We start from the raw sequence: 15,937 nt of genomic DNA, 5'->3' as shown, positions 1-15,937 counted from the left end.
GAAAAGATACACATGAACCTTTTTATTTTTATGAAACAAAAAAAGGGGTAGGAGGGGGGCATTAGGGAAGGTCATGTGTAACTCCTATATCTTTGCAAAGAAAAGATACACATGAACCTTTTTTTTTTTTTTAATGAAACAAAAAAAGTAGTAGGAGGGGACATTAGGGAAGTCACTGTATTCATGTGCATCCTTTCTTCGAAAAGATATAGGATTTGTGATATAGAGGGCATAAAAGGCATTTTAGTAACTTACTCTAGGCTCCATAAATTACCTTGCAAATAGGCTTGTAATGCTTACAAGTCCATGAGAGGTACGCAATGCATAAGCTGAGTTACACAAAGGATCTCACTAGTTTGTTCTTTGAAAGATCAACAAACTAGGTAGACTCATATAAAGCTCACACTTATTGGGCAACCAACTACATTCATTATTTTATATCTACTAGATCATCATAATTGAGGACAAAGTTTTACTTTAAACTAGTTTTGAGGAATCTCATCTAACTTATTATGTGGCAATTCATAAGACTAATCATACGATTCATTAAATCATATTTTTTTTTTAAAGTTCAATTGACTATTAAGTAGATCATGTGACTAAAAATATATGCGGATATTGACATATGGTAAGTTTGAGGAATTTTCCTCCGAATCAGTTTCAAGAAAAATTATATCCCGTAACTAATGCTTTATTTTTTTGAAGTATCAAATTTAGTAGATCTAATCATTCAGAACCATCATTTTCTTTATAGAAACAAATCAAATCGAATTAGATGGACCAGATTACTTAGGTGGGTGCAAAATTGTACAAGCCCAATCTACCATGAAATCTAAAAGCCATATGCAAAAGGCGTCAAAATTCACTACCTAAACCTAAAGGCCCAAACCAAGCTACCAAGCACTGCCCAACACTGGAGTAGCGGTGGAATCTATTCTTACTACAAGCCATTTACTTACTACTCTCGCAAATAATAGACTAAAATAGTACAAATGAGATTGACCCTTTTCTTTTTTGGGATAAAAAACAAAAGATCACAAAGAAAGAAGTAACTGGCATGAAGGGGAGCAAGGGACAAAGAGGAGCACAAGTCACAACAGACAGTAACTCCTCATAGCAATAATAAATAAATAAATTTAGTTGTAACTTTATCATGAAGATTTCAAATTCCAATTCATCCATTTTGAAAATTTAATATTGGTGAATTGAATTTAACAGTCATTAACATTTAAACAAATATTGATCATTACTATTTTTTTTTATCTATTTAAATTATTGATGTGTCAAATTCAAATCAACACCTTCAAAAAAAAGGTGAAAAATATTTTAAAATTACATGATAAAATTACCCTAAAAACTTTGAAGTATCTTAATGGAACGTAAACTATAATTCTTTGAAGTCAATGGGGAATGTTTTTGATGAATGTTAACTTGTCTTGCTACTAACATGCACCCGAGCCTCTGCCAGCCACCATTGCGAGCATTGCTCTGAGATGAGCCTCCTTAAGGAGCTACGCGCTGCCTATCTTGAGGATCTCTTAGTTAAATTCTTTTCATAGGTCTCTTACTGTGTACTAATTAATCTGGAGTTTGCCATTGTGGGTCTCTTGCTACTCCATTCCATTTGGACATGTCCCTTCCTAGCTACCTAGACGTTTTGGCTCGAAAAGCAACAATTTTTGCATTTTACTTGGCTCTTAAGCAACAAGTTTGTGTGAAAATCTTCTATTCTTTATTCTCTATGATTAGCTTTTGCCTCTTTACGTTTTATGTTTTTGTAACTATATATCCAAATTGCACTATTGTTGAGAATATTTTGTTCGTAGTTTTCTTTTTTGAGAGCCTATGTTTCCTCCCATCATGTACTTTTAAATAATACTATTTCTGCCGACTTATTTTAAATATACAAAAAAAAAGAGAGGAGGAAATGCCTTCAAAAATTCTTTGCGGGTCCTCCTTTTTCAAAATTTTACTTTTCTGTTAATTCTTATCTTTTAGTACTATACACTATACAGTATACTATACAACGTGCATGGCATGGAATTAGCTTGTGAATGGGTTTGCGGTAGGGACAAACAAACAATGATTAAGACTACTGGGCATGTCCTAGCCGACCTTAGTTAACTCAATCTTTGGATTGACAAATATTCTATTAAATGCCAAATTTTCATGTTAGAATTGGTTGATCAATGAATCTGTCACAAATTGTCACCTCTAAATGACACAATCATTTCATCAAAGAAACTAAAAATGTCTGTATATTTCTTTTTTCTTTGGTTTTGGGTCTGAAAAGAAATCTTGATTAGTTCCCCTACAAGAAGAGATTGCACCCACTAAGCTAGAGAAAAGCAACCCTTAATGAGTCCAAATCAAACTATTAAGTATTATAAGTATTACCCATAGCACAAGTCAACTTGGAATCACACTATTGGACCGTTAAAATGGACCCCAGAATATTTGTCTGCTTCAAAATCAAGTACAATTATATGTTTAGGTGAGAAGGGGCATCTTTGTGCCATACAAAATGCAATTATGGAATCGGAGGAATACTAGAAGAGTATAATTGCATTGGTAATGATCATAAATGATGGTTAATGGATGAGATAATTGGGGATTTGATGGGAGCACTAATTCCTTTTCCTTGATTTTCAGGGTTAATTTTCAACTATAAGATGTAATTATAACGAGTGAATTTCTGGTGAAATGGAATAATGTTATTCCTGCCATTGAGGTTAAATGAGTACCTCTCGTGTTTTTACTTTTTAGTAGAGGAATAATTCATTTCAGTAAGATAAAAGCAAGCACCAGTAATTCATACTATTATTTTGAAATGATAATCTATGCTTAAGAGATTTCATTTAAATTATGTTTTTTTTTATATTATTTACACTTCATTTGTTTCAATGAAAAAACCTTGTGTATAGATATTGTAGGAATGTTGAGCCCAGGAGTACATATCTATGTATCTGTTGGGCCAGAGGTCCAATCCGAGGGCACTAAGAAGTCCAAGGACAGGAAAATATCTTCCCAAGAATTCGGGTTGGAAAATAAAAAGATAAAGTCTAACCAAGATCATCTAAGAAGGTGGTCTGAGGAGAAATATTTCCTCAGCGGAGTAAAACCGAGGTTGGTAAGGGAGGTATGTCACCCGAAAGCAACTTTCTAGGAGATCCTGTTTGTAAGGATGTACATGGTAAGAGTATAGGACAAGGCTGTGAAATATCTAAAGGGAAAGCTGCTACCACCGCATTGAATACTCTGTAACCAACTCTCTGGCCGCATTAATGAGGAAATGATGCTTGAGTAGGAGTGTTTAGCCTTACAGCTATCTTCAAAAGGTTTTAGGAAGGTGCTGATAGGACAAGTATCCTGCCCAGTAATCTAATCCATACGTGGAGGGTAGAGAGAGGTGGAAGGGAAGTATAAAAGTAGGAGGAAAACCCTTAAAAAAAGGGAGTTGAAGGGAAAAGAGAGAAAACACTATAGACTAAATATCCGTAATTTGTCTTTAAGAAAGAAGAAATATTAAGAATCAGCTCATTGGCTTGAGTTTGAGGACAATTTTCATCATACAAACTAATTCATCCTTATCATTTTGTGATATTGGGCAACTATCATTATTATCTAAGGTCATAAAAAACTAGATTTCTAACCCATTCTCTACAAATTTATTGTATTGGGCTCTTTGGGCCTGTACCCTTCCTATTATTGGGCTTAGGTACAAATTGCAACCTTGCAGATAGTTTTTAATGTTTTCTAGTATTTGGCAACGTCATAAAAAATAAATCAAAGGAAAATTATTTTTGATCAACAAAAAAAGTATGGCTTATTTTTAGAGTTTTTTTTTTTTTTTTTTTTGCAAAAAAATTTTATCTCACAATAAGCTAAATAAAGTAAGTCAATAGATTTTTTTTTAACTCATTTAAGATTGTTACCAAACATAGGAAAATGATATAGTTTTATAGAAAATAATTTTTAATAAACACCTCTTGGAGGAGTCCAAATCTTCTATATATGTGTATTTACTTCTACTCTATATAAATATATTGGTGAATACACAATGGTCAAGATCCTTAAAAATAACAAAAGAAAAAAAAAAACTTATTTTATTAAAATCTTGGAGAGAGAGAGAGAGAGAGAGAGAGAGAGAGAGAGAGAGAGAGAGAGAGAGAGAGAGAGAGAGAGTATGATTATTAAACTTTCATGCTAAAAGTTACTGACCATGGTTTTTTTTTTTTTTTTTTAATTTTCAATCATATGTTGCAAGGGCATGCCTAACATATTAAAATATTTTGGCTAAGTTTGATTTTGGTTGTTCTTTTATACTATTATTTAAGGGGCTTTTCCTGTTTGGATTCCTCATTTTTTTAGTTTAAAAATGCCCCTACAGCCTTTTGTTTAAGTAGAAACAAAACTAAATGACAATCTAGTATAAATGCAACTTTAACTCCCACTAAAATATTGCCAAAAAAATAGGACCACTCTCCTGTTAATTTTTAAATTTCTTTATCTAATTATAAATTATATTTTCAAAATAAAAATTATACATATGTATAAAATAAAAAACCCCCTTCAAAAAAAATCTACATAATAGGACCACTAACCAAAAAAAAAAAAACCTCATCGCACGCACAAAGTGTGTGTGATGAAGTTAGTTTTTTTTTATTTTTAGAGAGAGAGTTTCAACCTATAGCGTCCACTCCTAATGATAGCGTCCACTCCTAATGATAGCTCTTTATCATTAGACCAAAACACCAATCAGTTTTTGGTGTAGACGGGAATTGAATCTCAGATCTCTTATTCAACCATCATAGACTTGATCTTTGAGGTTTGGACTTGATCTTTGAACCTTAAAAAACAAAACAATTTATGTCCATGAAATGTGGGGTAATTTCAATTTTGGTGACTTTAATATGAGATTGGTCGATTTGGGTTCCTTAAATATGTAATTAGTTTAATTTGTTGCCTAAAAAAGAGTGTCGGCATTTCTTTAGTCAGAAAAATAATTGAATTGACCAAATTAGGAATTCTTTGAAATTTCAAAGACTAAATCCAACTTTTTAAATTTGAGAAACCAAAATTAAATCATACATCAAAAGTTAGGGACCACAATTACCTAAAATATAAAGAGACAGGCAACAACATCACTATTGCTAATTAGAAAAATTTTACATCTACCATAATGCTAACTCTTAATTTTGACATCAAATTTGGGTCAAGTTTCTTTTAAAAGTTATCTAATGTGGGAAGACCACTTTATGTTTTTATTAAACAAACTCAATCCCGTGAAAGATAAGGCAACGAGTAAAACATTTTCCAGGCATATAAATCCATTAAAAATTAAAATCTTTTGGTAAGTCGAGAATTATTAATTTGTTTAATCACATTGTAAGTGCATTATTTACAGAAGTTAGATAGTATGATAAACTTTTTTAGATTCAAATCTTTTTTTTTCCTCATAGATTAGGGGCCACAAAAATACGCTTACCAATTATATAATGGGTTAGTGGGAAGAAATTGAGAGAGGGAGGACTTTTCTTTGACGTTGTATGTCGGAAATGGGCCAAGGTGAACAGCAAAAGTAGTCTACCATGTGATGGAACTTGTATTTTATTCCCAGCTACCTAACCAGCTCACTTACTTTTGACGGTAAAATCTTCAACTCCTGTTTCAAATTTTGGGATGGTATCCGTACAGGAGGGAAAAATAATGAGTCGATTTAAGTCAAGTGAAAGAAAATATATAATAATATAAAATAAAATAAAAATTTTGAAAGAACATTAATCGAAGTTATAAACATGTACATGTCAATTAAAAAGATAATAGAGAGTATAACATTTGATAGAATAAAATGATAGAAAAGAATATATGTGACTGACTTTGATTAATTTGCCAACAATCTTTAAATGGTCTCAATATCTTGAGATTAGAGCTCGGTTTATATTTGTTATGGTTGTATTCCACCCTTGAGGTATTGTGTTTGTAGGGCAGAGAAATGTGCAACTTACTTTACTTGCAGTTGTATATATTTAAGTGGGTTTAGAGAATTCTAGCCAGGCAATATTGAAAAGGCCCTTAGAGAACTTAATGCTGTAACTCCTAATTATTCTCTCTTATGCTCTTCTTCATTGTGCAGCACTTGGAAGGACATGAAAGTAAGAATCCTCACCCTTATTGTAAATTGTTAAAAAAAGATAGTTCGATGATAAAAATCATATAATTTACTTCTGTTTAGGTAGTTAGATTTTAGTAATGCATTCAAAGTCGTTTAACTATGTGTTGATCTATAGCCTAAGTGACCATACCAAAACCATATATATATATATATATCTCAATATGAGACTCCAACCCATCTTGTTAATGTTGACACTCGAAGGACCACACATGTTTGGTGCGGGGCTCAAAATATAAGACCACAGCTGTGAAAGGGTTTTTTTAAAGTGTAGTCACTATCATCATAACCCATCACATTCTTGAATTTGTCACAGTGTAGTTGAAATTAAGGTTACAAAGAAATTGACATTGTACAAAACGATGGCGAAAGATCAAAATGGAACCATGTGAGTTTGGATAGGCTTATTTGAAATCAGCTTATTTAGTTTATTGTGTAAAAATAATTGTACGTTAAAAAAAGAAAAAAGAAAAAACTTTAGAAAGTCGCACATTAATAAAATCATCAAAACTAATTAGAATCAACTACATTATATGTGTAAATCGAATCAAGATTGCTAATAATATTCCTTCTTTGCCTTTTTGTTGTTAAAAAGGCAAGGCCTCTACTCCATACCTCTACCAGAATATGCATGCATCACATACTTCTAATATAATATAAATAGGTTTTCTTATTAAGTAATTTAGGAAATCTTGAAAATTTTACAAGCATATTAAAAATAATAAACAAATAAACCCAACACATATTCGACAAATCAACCCCAAAAGACTGCTTAAACTAAAATACTATGTAATTTTAAAGTCACAATTATTTATCCTCATTGCAACTATTTCTGTATTAAATTGACTATAAACTATTTTCATATAATGTCTTGTCTTATTTCACCATGATCAAATTTTTGGTAAAATAATCTACAAATACATGATGGACACAATGTGACATAAAGGAAAAAGAAGGATGTTTTTTTGTTCACAATAGTGAGCCATTAAAAATACAGCACATAGAGAAGGCAAAGAAGGGTCACAAGCAATGAATACTACCAATCAATTTCAATATCATCTACTTTACACGGATGGGCTTCAAATTCAAAAACAATCAAGAGTGGTATAAGTGGAAAGGAAAAGAGAGAGATGATAAAAAAGAAAGTTAATTATGAGGGAACATTGAAAGGGTAAAGATTCTTGTAGAAAGAGAGTCTTGTCCTATGCTAATCATTATATCTCCTTCCCTTTTTAACTAGAACATGAGTGGGCTGAACAATGAAGCCATACCATACAAGTGAAAAAAGCTTTTCTTTCTAGTTGGTGAGCAGTCAGCATTGCTATATGTTGCCGACAGGATCCGGTGTCTGTTCACCAAATTTGAGTAGCAAATGCAAATACACTCATTGTACTGCTTCAACCAACCAAAAATTTAAAAAGAAAAATTTGAGAGAGAGAGAGAGAGAGAGAAAGATCATCATTTCACTTTTTGTTCACATACCCAAATGGTATTTTCCTCAAACTTTTACTGCTCAAGGTGGGTGGATAAATTCAAAGCACATAACATGTGAGAGAGAGAGAGTGTGTGTCAAACTGCTTTCCTATTGTAATAGGGTGTGATGGGGTAGTTTTTATTGAAAACTCTAATGAGATTACCATCCAAAGGTCTGAAATAGAGTGTAATAGTATTCCCAAAACAAGTTTATTGCTTCACTGCTATAGGAAATCAGAATAATGATTAATGACCAACCAAATACCTCATGCTATTTCAGCCTGCATTGTGTATTTTTCATTTGTCAGAATATAACTACATGTTTTTTCTTCATGGTTAGTAATAGCACAGGTGACCTGTCAGATCCAAAACCAGATTGAATGATTCCAGTTTCCAGATTTCTGCATGTAAAAAATAATTTGTAACAATAGCCAATCTTATAAATGTATTTAAAATAAAAGTCAATCTTTTAACAGAGTTTTCTTTACTTACTTTCTTCTTTTGTTAATTACTTTCAGTTGACAAAGGGGAGGGGGTAGGGGCACAAAACCTTGGATGAATAGGCTAGATTAGGCTATTAATTATGGAATAAACAGACACTACTTACCCACCATGTTTAGTGATATTCTGGACCTTATCTGTTCTACCAACCAGTTCCAAGCCTGGACAAAAAAGGATACTTGATAAGTTGAAAGCCAGTATAAATACTCTAGCAAACTCATCTATATATATATATATATAGATTGTGATCCTCATCAAACTAGTCAAGGTCCCGTTATTTTCTTATATTCTGTAAAAAGTTATACTTTCTGTTACTTCCTTGATTGACATGCCATTTTGTTACTATTTCTATTAAAAAATAAGAGGAAGACCATATTTAAGATTTCTAAAATAAATAGTTTCATGGTAGGCTTTTGGGTCCTAATGTGTCGTGTTGACAATGGCTTTAGGACTGTACAAATGTATATGCAAACTGAAAGATCATGTAGAGCAAATAACATCAACACCACTAGAACCACCAACCTGCTCTTTCTAGTCAACAATGTTTGCTAAAATGTACATGCAAATTTCAAGTTCGTTGCAATATCCCTTTCAGCCATCTTATGTGCCTCCTCAGACCGACAGTTTCCCTTGCTTCCACTTTGCTCAAGACTTTTTTTAGTAATCATGACAAGCCTTATCAGATTACTCTGCAAAACTACAATTTTCAACGTTGAGATCAAAAGTTTACAAAAGGGCGCAAATCAAGAGTAAAATGTCATGAAATTTGGAATGTTTAAAAGGTAAGTTACCTGAGATGATGTAATAGAACTTAAATAAAAATAAAAAACAAACAAACAAACAAAAAATCAGAGAAAGGGAATTGATGGGAAAGAAGTCCCCTTGTTTCTCACTTTTCTTTGGCTATGACGAAAGCACTGGGATTGACCTCCACTCCACTTGTGGGGCTCTCCAATTTTTTTTTAAAAAGACACTCCAGGAGATATGGTTGAGTTAAATCAATAGGAAGTGCTTCTTTTGGCTAGAACAATTCACTCTCAAATCCTTCTGAGGTTGACCAATGTGGTGACTCTAGTCTGCTTTGCCATTCACCCAACCAGTTCAATCAAACCCAGCCCTGCAGCAAAAAGATACTTTGAAAAATTCTAAACATGTGCAACTTTTTGTGTCCTTTTGCAACTCCAATTTATAAGCTAACTCAAAAAATTCTGTATTCAACCAAACATCTATATTCTATAATGGCCATTGCAGTTCAGTTCATACATATCTCTTTGTCACGTTTTTCTATAATTAAAAAGTCAAAAGGTTTCTCAATAGATCAATCCAAAAGATTATGATAATCCAGACAAAAATTCCCCCTAACATTCAAAAGTTTTTAGTTCCATTTTTTGTATAGTTATAGCACAAACACATGGTCATTTATTTTGTTTACTATCATAATTTTGAAAAAATTTGTAGGCCCTATATAGGTTAAATATACATTTCCTTTTCCTCGATTTAAAAAATAAAATACAGAAAGAATAGTTTTCAAACTGTTAAGAGAGAGATAAAAGGAGACTAAAAACAAATTGGATTACAATTGAGAACATAAATGACACTATATGGATTTGCCAATTTTCTAAGGGGAAAGCCAATCACAACAACAGCAGCATTCTATATCTAGATAGTGAAGCCATGCAAGAACAAATTTTAGTCACGTTTTAGACCATGAGCTTGGAAGTTAATGCCTGTTCGCAATGGTGTGATTGTAATTAGTGCATGAGTAGGTGTGAGATTCTAATCCTCAAATCTACAACACAACAAAAATGGCTGAGCGGACTAAATGTCAACTCTCTCCGGAATATAGAGCATCAAACATGGGTACAGGGAAAATTACGTATTTGTTCACTCCTCACACTGTTGGCATGCATTCAACTGCATGTCAAGAGCATACACCAAATCCTTAGCCTCTTACCCATATCATGTCCATCAAATATTTTGCATTTTGAAGTGTCTGTTTAACATGGAAAAAGAAATTAAAATAAATACCACCTTTCTGCCAACTGAGGAGAAAATTGAAGTTTTATTATGGGCGGTGGAGACTACATTTTGTACCCCTACGACTTAAGCCCCTATTCCTGAATGACGACAATGCAAGAGGTCCAATACCAAGAGTATGGTCAAACGGAACACAAAAACCCAAAAGATTTTCAAAAATAACCAAACCATGTGTACACAGGGATTAATTCAATTCCTGCATACGCAGTATCAAGACTGCTTACAAAAGGTTTTCTTGTGCGTACGCAATGTAATTGGTAGAGCTGCTTATGGAAGCTTTTCCTGGAATTTGATGTACAACCCAAGATATCCACCTATAATAGGCTGTACTGACCCCCTTTATGGATTAACAAGCAGCACTCATAAAAATCACTACAAAAGTGAAGACTGAAGAATGAAGGGAGCTTCTTTATTTGAGAGTTTATTTTGATTGAAATCTCCCATGGGTTGTTGGTCCACCAGTCAATGATTTTTATTTTATTTTTACTAATTCTCTTTTGTGTTTCGTGTGGTAGTCTGGTAGATTCCACTGCCCAATCGATCAAGAGGAATGGTAAAACTCCAAGAATTTGAATCTCGCAAGTCTTTCTTTCTTTCTCTTTTCATTTTTTTTTTTTCCATTTTTTAAAAAAGATTTCTGCCTTCAATTGTAGTTTTAATTTAGTTGTTTATTCTTACGGTAGAATGTAGTTAGAATAGAGTTTTCTGCCGTAGGGTGCATACGCAATCCTCGTGCGCAGATAGGTTCTTCTAGAAACCTAAAGCTTGTTTGTTTATCATCTCAAATGTTGAAAGACTATGTTTCCTTCTTCGAATATGTGTAGTAACATGCCTAGGAGATAAAACATATGTTAAAAACATGCTCTTAGGACCAGCCCTAGAAGCAGGATACCCACCCTCTTGTATGTATACATGTGCCCAATGTGTGTAATTCAAATACCTTTTTTGAAGTTTGTGTGAAAGAAAGTGACCCGCTTAAGTGAGTCCTTACCAAAATATAGCTAGTAGGTACATTAGTGGAGGTCAATCCCTATGACCGGGAAAATTTGGGTACCTACTACCTTACGAAGTCCGTACCCTACTCCGAACCAAAAGTCTAGTTCATTAGACCTTAATTTGGGTACCTACTACCTTACGAAGTCCGTACCCTACTCTGAACCAAAAGTCTAGTTCATTAGACCTTTGCATAAGGGTCCAAATCAGTTTCTTGACCTAAACCAGGTGGTAACTCCCATTCTATGCCCAAACATCAAGTTAGTGGGGCATAGTTTCAGATCCATGTGTAGGAAGGATCCATACGAGGCTCCAACCAAGCCAAGCTAGTCACATGGTGAGCATCAGTGGAGCACATGGATATTTCGCGCAAAATTGTATGACTTTTATCCATGGCCAATAAACATTTTCCGATAGTTCTATTCAGTTTAGCAGCACTTCAGTTAAGCAGCACTTAGATGGTTTAAATAACAAAAAATCAAATTAAATTAAAAACAAACACACATGCACACTTAGAGTTGAGGATCAAAGATGATCGGATGTGATAGGCAGCCCACATGGCCAAGCAATTGATTGACTCATTAACAAAAGTGATATAAGAAGCATAATTCAGATGATTTATTGTACTTAATACAATCAGTAGAGGAGAAATATAAAGGGACATTAGCATTAGAAGGATGGTTATTATATTGGGACTCATGTAAATACAAATAACATTCAGAACCTTCTTAGTTAGGATGGATCTACCCTGCCTTATATCTGCACAATCTACTAATATACAAGGGTGCTCAGTGCTCCTATTCTAGGTGTTTCTTTTCCAGTTTCATTCATTTGATTTTTGGTATCAAGCTGACATATAGCAGATTTGGTTATGTTAGGTAACCTCAAACCCACATTTACTGCTGACATAGGATATGTTGATAATCATGGAGAATTGAAGGAATAACTGTCAATCAAGTGTCTTAAATTACACGGTGCTCTACATCACAACTCCTAAAATTATAGTCATGGGGTACTTGGTCATATGTCTTAAGCAGATCTATTCACATCTGCATTTGTGTTTGTTTGCATGCAACAGAACCGAACTACTTTCTGGATATACAATTGACAAGGTTTGAAGCCAAGGCATAACCTTGTATATTTTTATCTTGAAAAAATGCATAGCACCCTCACCAGGCTGTATGAATGACACTCACATAATTGTTTCCTATAATGAAGGTTAATTACTGCTGGACATGAGGGTGGCGCCTTCAAGTATTCTATAGACAATGTTAGTTTGGATGTGTCCTACAAATTATATATTAAATAAGAGAACTGATTCACATGTACAATCATCACAATGAAGACAAATTCTTCATACAATATTTTATGTTGACGAGATTAGTAATCATTTGTCTATTGCCATTTCTTACAATTCAGAAGGGGGAAAAACCTAGTGACACAGTTTTTGAATTTGACAAACCAAACTGTAAACAAAAATAATATCTACTATTCATCTCACATTACACTAGAAATTGTTAAAGCATTGTTCCTGTTATGAAACCTGATCATCTTTATGTTTATAAACAATAAAGGGTTTTTTCTTTACAAATCCAAGATCCCCAAATCAAGCCTGGACAGGAAATTTATGATTCTTTTGAATCACACAACCATGTGAGTTCAAGTAATACATTTTTCAATTTCTTCCTGTTATCCTTCTCTCCCAATGATACCTCTCCAAAAATCTTCTACTAGAAGTAAAGGACAAACATAAAGAGTTCTGCAAAGAATCCAAATAAATCCTAAAGTTTCTATATTCTACAGGAGTTGAAAAGAAAAAACATTACACTGAGGAGGGTGCATCGGCAAAGACCTCATTGAGCATCTCATCATCACTGCCAGTCATGGCAAATAGCTCTGCGTCCTTTTCTTCCTCATTAGAAAACTCCCGTCTTTCAAGCTTGGCATGAGCTGCAATAAATATCATTTTCTGAGCCCTTTCCAGGCCCAGCCTTGAGTGTCTATGAACACAAACCCATTTCATGGAAGACCAATTACACTTAAATGAACAAGCGGTTGCATGAAGGAATATGAGCCTCACTGCAACCTTACCCAGACACTTAAACTCGCTTAGGCAAGTTTCCCATACAAGCCTGCTGCTCTGTGGGTTTGCGATTTTCATCTTTCCAGTAACCGGGTCTCGCTTTTTTACCTGAACAGCTTGAGCATAAAGAGGCTCTAGCCCTTCTGACCTCCACTTCATGAGCTCCATTAATGCAACATGAGCTTCTTCCAGGGAAACCAACCTGGTAATGAGCTTATCAACATCCTTCTCTTGCTCATGTGTCAAGCATTTGAATGGTGGAAGATATTTTCCGCTTGTGTCTCTCAACAAGTAAAGAGGGTCCAGTATGAATGCAGCCGACCATGCTGGGTGGTAGTTCTTTCTGAATCGCTTCTCAACAATCTTTTCAACAGGTCCCTCAGCAATGCTGAACTTGGCACACCAGTCCTTCACTTTCCCCCTCAAATCCTCCCAAAGGGGTAGGCATTGGGCAATTAAAGGCCTCTCAACCTCAATCTCCTGAGCCATCTCTTTGATCAGCTTCACAAGCGAATAAACAGCATCCAACTCATTCCAAAACCCTTCATTTTGAATCAGCCCCGCAACTTCCCTTGCAATTGGATCCTCCACACATGTCGCTTTATACGTATCGTCCATCACAACCATTTGAAGTATCCGGGCACAGCTTAATACCTCTTCCAACATTACATAAACAGGTCCAAAGTTCTTGGAAGTATCACATTTCGGAGAAGGAACACGGAGCAGCCCAGCATACTCAAGCTCTTGCACCTTGCACCTGAGGAAAGCATTCCTAACTTGAGAATTAGTATTTACAAAATTCGCAATCTTTATGCAAGCCTCAGTAACAGTCCTGAAAAGTGGGAGCTCTTTATTAAAATCCTTTATCAAACTAACAAACCCTTGAAGCTGACAAGAGAGATTTACCATCCAATGATTCTGAACCTCCAAATTCCTCAATGCCTTGGCCTTATACTTATCTGCAACTATCCCTACACATCTCTGCTGCACAGAATTCCCACACACACCCTTCACCGCCTCGCACAAAACCTCCTCTGCATACTTCGACGACACCATCCCTCCTGTGAACACTGCCTTATGAAAAACACTCATCCCATTTGGAAGATTCACTGTAAACTTAACCAAATTCTCTCCCTCACAAGCAAATCCACAGCAACTAGTCCCTTTCCACCCATCACTAGCAACCTGGAAAAACATTGCATCTCTAATCCTAGCATCAGACTCGCTCTTAATCTCATCAAACTTAGCATCAAGCCGAGCACCCGAGAGCTCGCGACGCAAGCTCAAGGGAGGCAATCCCACTTGGTTAAGAAAATTTTTGAACTTTGGGTGCTCTAAACTCGAAAATGACACGGACCCACATGACTCATAGAACCATTCTGCTAGTAACTCAAGCCCAGAATCAATTTGGTCCTTGTTTAAAACTGGTGGTGGACCAGCTGAACCTTTAGGACTCTTAAGCTTTTTCACACTATCTTCCAACAATGCTAAAGCACCCAAATCATCTTTCCCACCAGATAACACCAAAGGGTGTTGGTTTTGGGCCTGTTGATTGTGGTGGTGGTGCTGCTGCTGACTCAGCCCCCCCGAATTACTCGGCGAGTAATTCAAAAACTCGTTTTGGTTGTGAAAAAAACGCGACGAAGGCGTTTCAACCAAAGCTAGAGAAGAAGAGCATGAATGTGAAAAATGATGAGAACCCATTTGAGAGCTCCGTTTTCTATGGTTGTTACTGTTATTGTTGTTGTGTAAAGAGGGAATTGAAGAAATGGGTATTGGAGAGAGCGAAGAAGAGGAACTGGGTTTTGTGGAAGAGACAGTAACAGAGTTGAAATTGGGACAAGTACCACGTTTCAAGTGCTCAGAGGCGGTTCTGGAAGGATTAGAGGCTGAGAAAACGGCGTCGCATAGAGAGCACTTGAGCTTCACAGCTTTTGGAAGGTTGGTATCTGGGTTTTTGACAAGAATGGGTTCCAAGTGAGTCCAATACCAAGCTCCTTTGCCTTTGATGGCTTTGGTTCGAACAGTGACTAAACCTTCGTAGCGTTTGTTCAAGGCTTTCGCAGCTATGTTTTCATCGCTTTGTAAAGGGAGAGCTGGAGGGTCGGTGTGGGGTGAGCACGTGGAAGCCATGGAAGAAATTGAGTGTTAGAGAGTGAGGGAGTGAGTTGGGTTTTTGGTTTGTTGATATGGGTTTTGAAAGTGTGGGAGTTGTTTACATGGTGATGGGGGGGTTTGAGAGTGAAGAGAGAGAGAGTGTATGAGGTGTTTGTGGAATTGTCTAGCTGAAGTGCATGATTATGGCTGACGAGAGAGTGAGAGAAGAAAACTGTGACTGTGTGAGTTTTTGGAGTTGTGAGAGAGACAGAAACGGGAGTCCAAAACCACTACTATATCTGGGTGTCTTCTCTCTGCTCTCTCTCTCTCTCTCTCTCTCTCTCTTTCTCTTTTTTTTTTGAAAGAAACTTTTTCTTTTTATCTTTTTGTTGAAAGCAAGTCTTCTCTAGGGGCCTGAATTGAGCAAGTCTACAGCATGTTAAAAAACACGATTGGAACTGTTTGAGATTGTTTGTTACTGGGTTTAAATAACAGTTTTTATTTTTTTTTTAAATATGTGAGTAAAAAGGTGGGTAAAAATGTATGTAATATTATTTAAAAACTAAAAATATGTGTTTAAA

The 15,937-nt window shown here is 35.2% G+C and overlaps 1 protein-coding gene across 4 annotated transcripts; it reads right to left on the bottom strand.

The window, feature by feature from the left end:
• Positions 1-7,850: 7,850 nt before the first annotated feature.
• LOC142621153 (uncharacterized) lies at positions 7,851-15,691 on the bottom strand. Of its 4 annotated transcripts, none has more exons than XR_012841717.1 (5): positions 13,003-15,691; positions 9,040-9,263; positions 8,669-8,843; positions 8,253-8,307; positions 7,851-8,046 (listed from the first exon to the last, which is right to left on the bottom strand). XR_012841717.1 is itself a non-coding variant. In XM_075794461.1 (1 exon), the coding sequence occupies exon 1, from the start codon at positions 15,390-15,392 to the stop codon at positions 12,999-13,001; it is 2,394 nt and encodes a 797-aa protein (XP_075650576.1). In that variant the 5' UTR covers positions 15,393-15,691; the 3' UTR covers positions 12,711-12,998. The 4 variants fall into 4 exon arrangements, 1 of the variants encoding a protein (XP_075650576.1); XR_012841718.1 differs by having other exon boundaries at positions 8,257-8,307; XR_012841719.1 differs by having other exon boundaries at positions 8,669-8,835.
• Positions 15,692-15,937: the final 246 nt, after the last annotated feature.

Source organism: Castanea sativa, chromosome 12, assembly GCF_040712315.1.
Source record: "Castanea sativa cultivar Marrone di Chiusa Pesio chromosome 12, ASM4071231v1".
Taxonomy (NCBI): Eukaryota; Viridiplantae; Streptophyta; class Magnoliopsida; order Fagales; family Fagaceae; genus Castanea; species Castanea sativa.
This window is presented reverse-complemented; position numbering and strand designations above follow the sequence as displayed.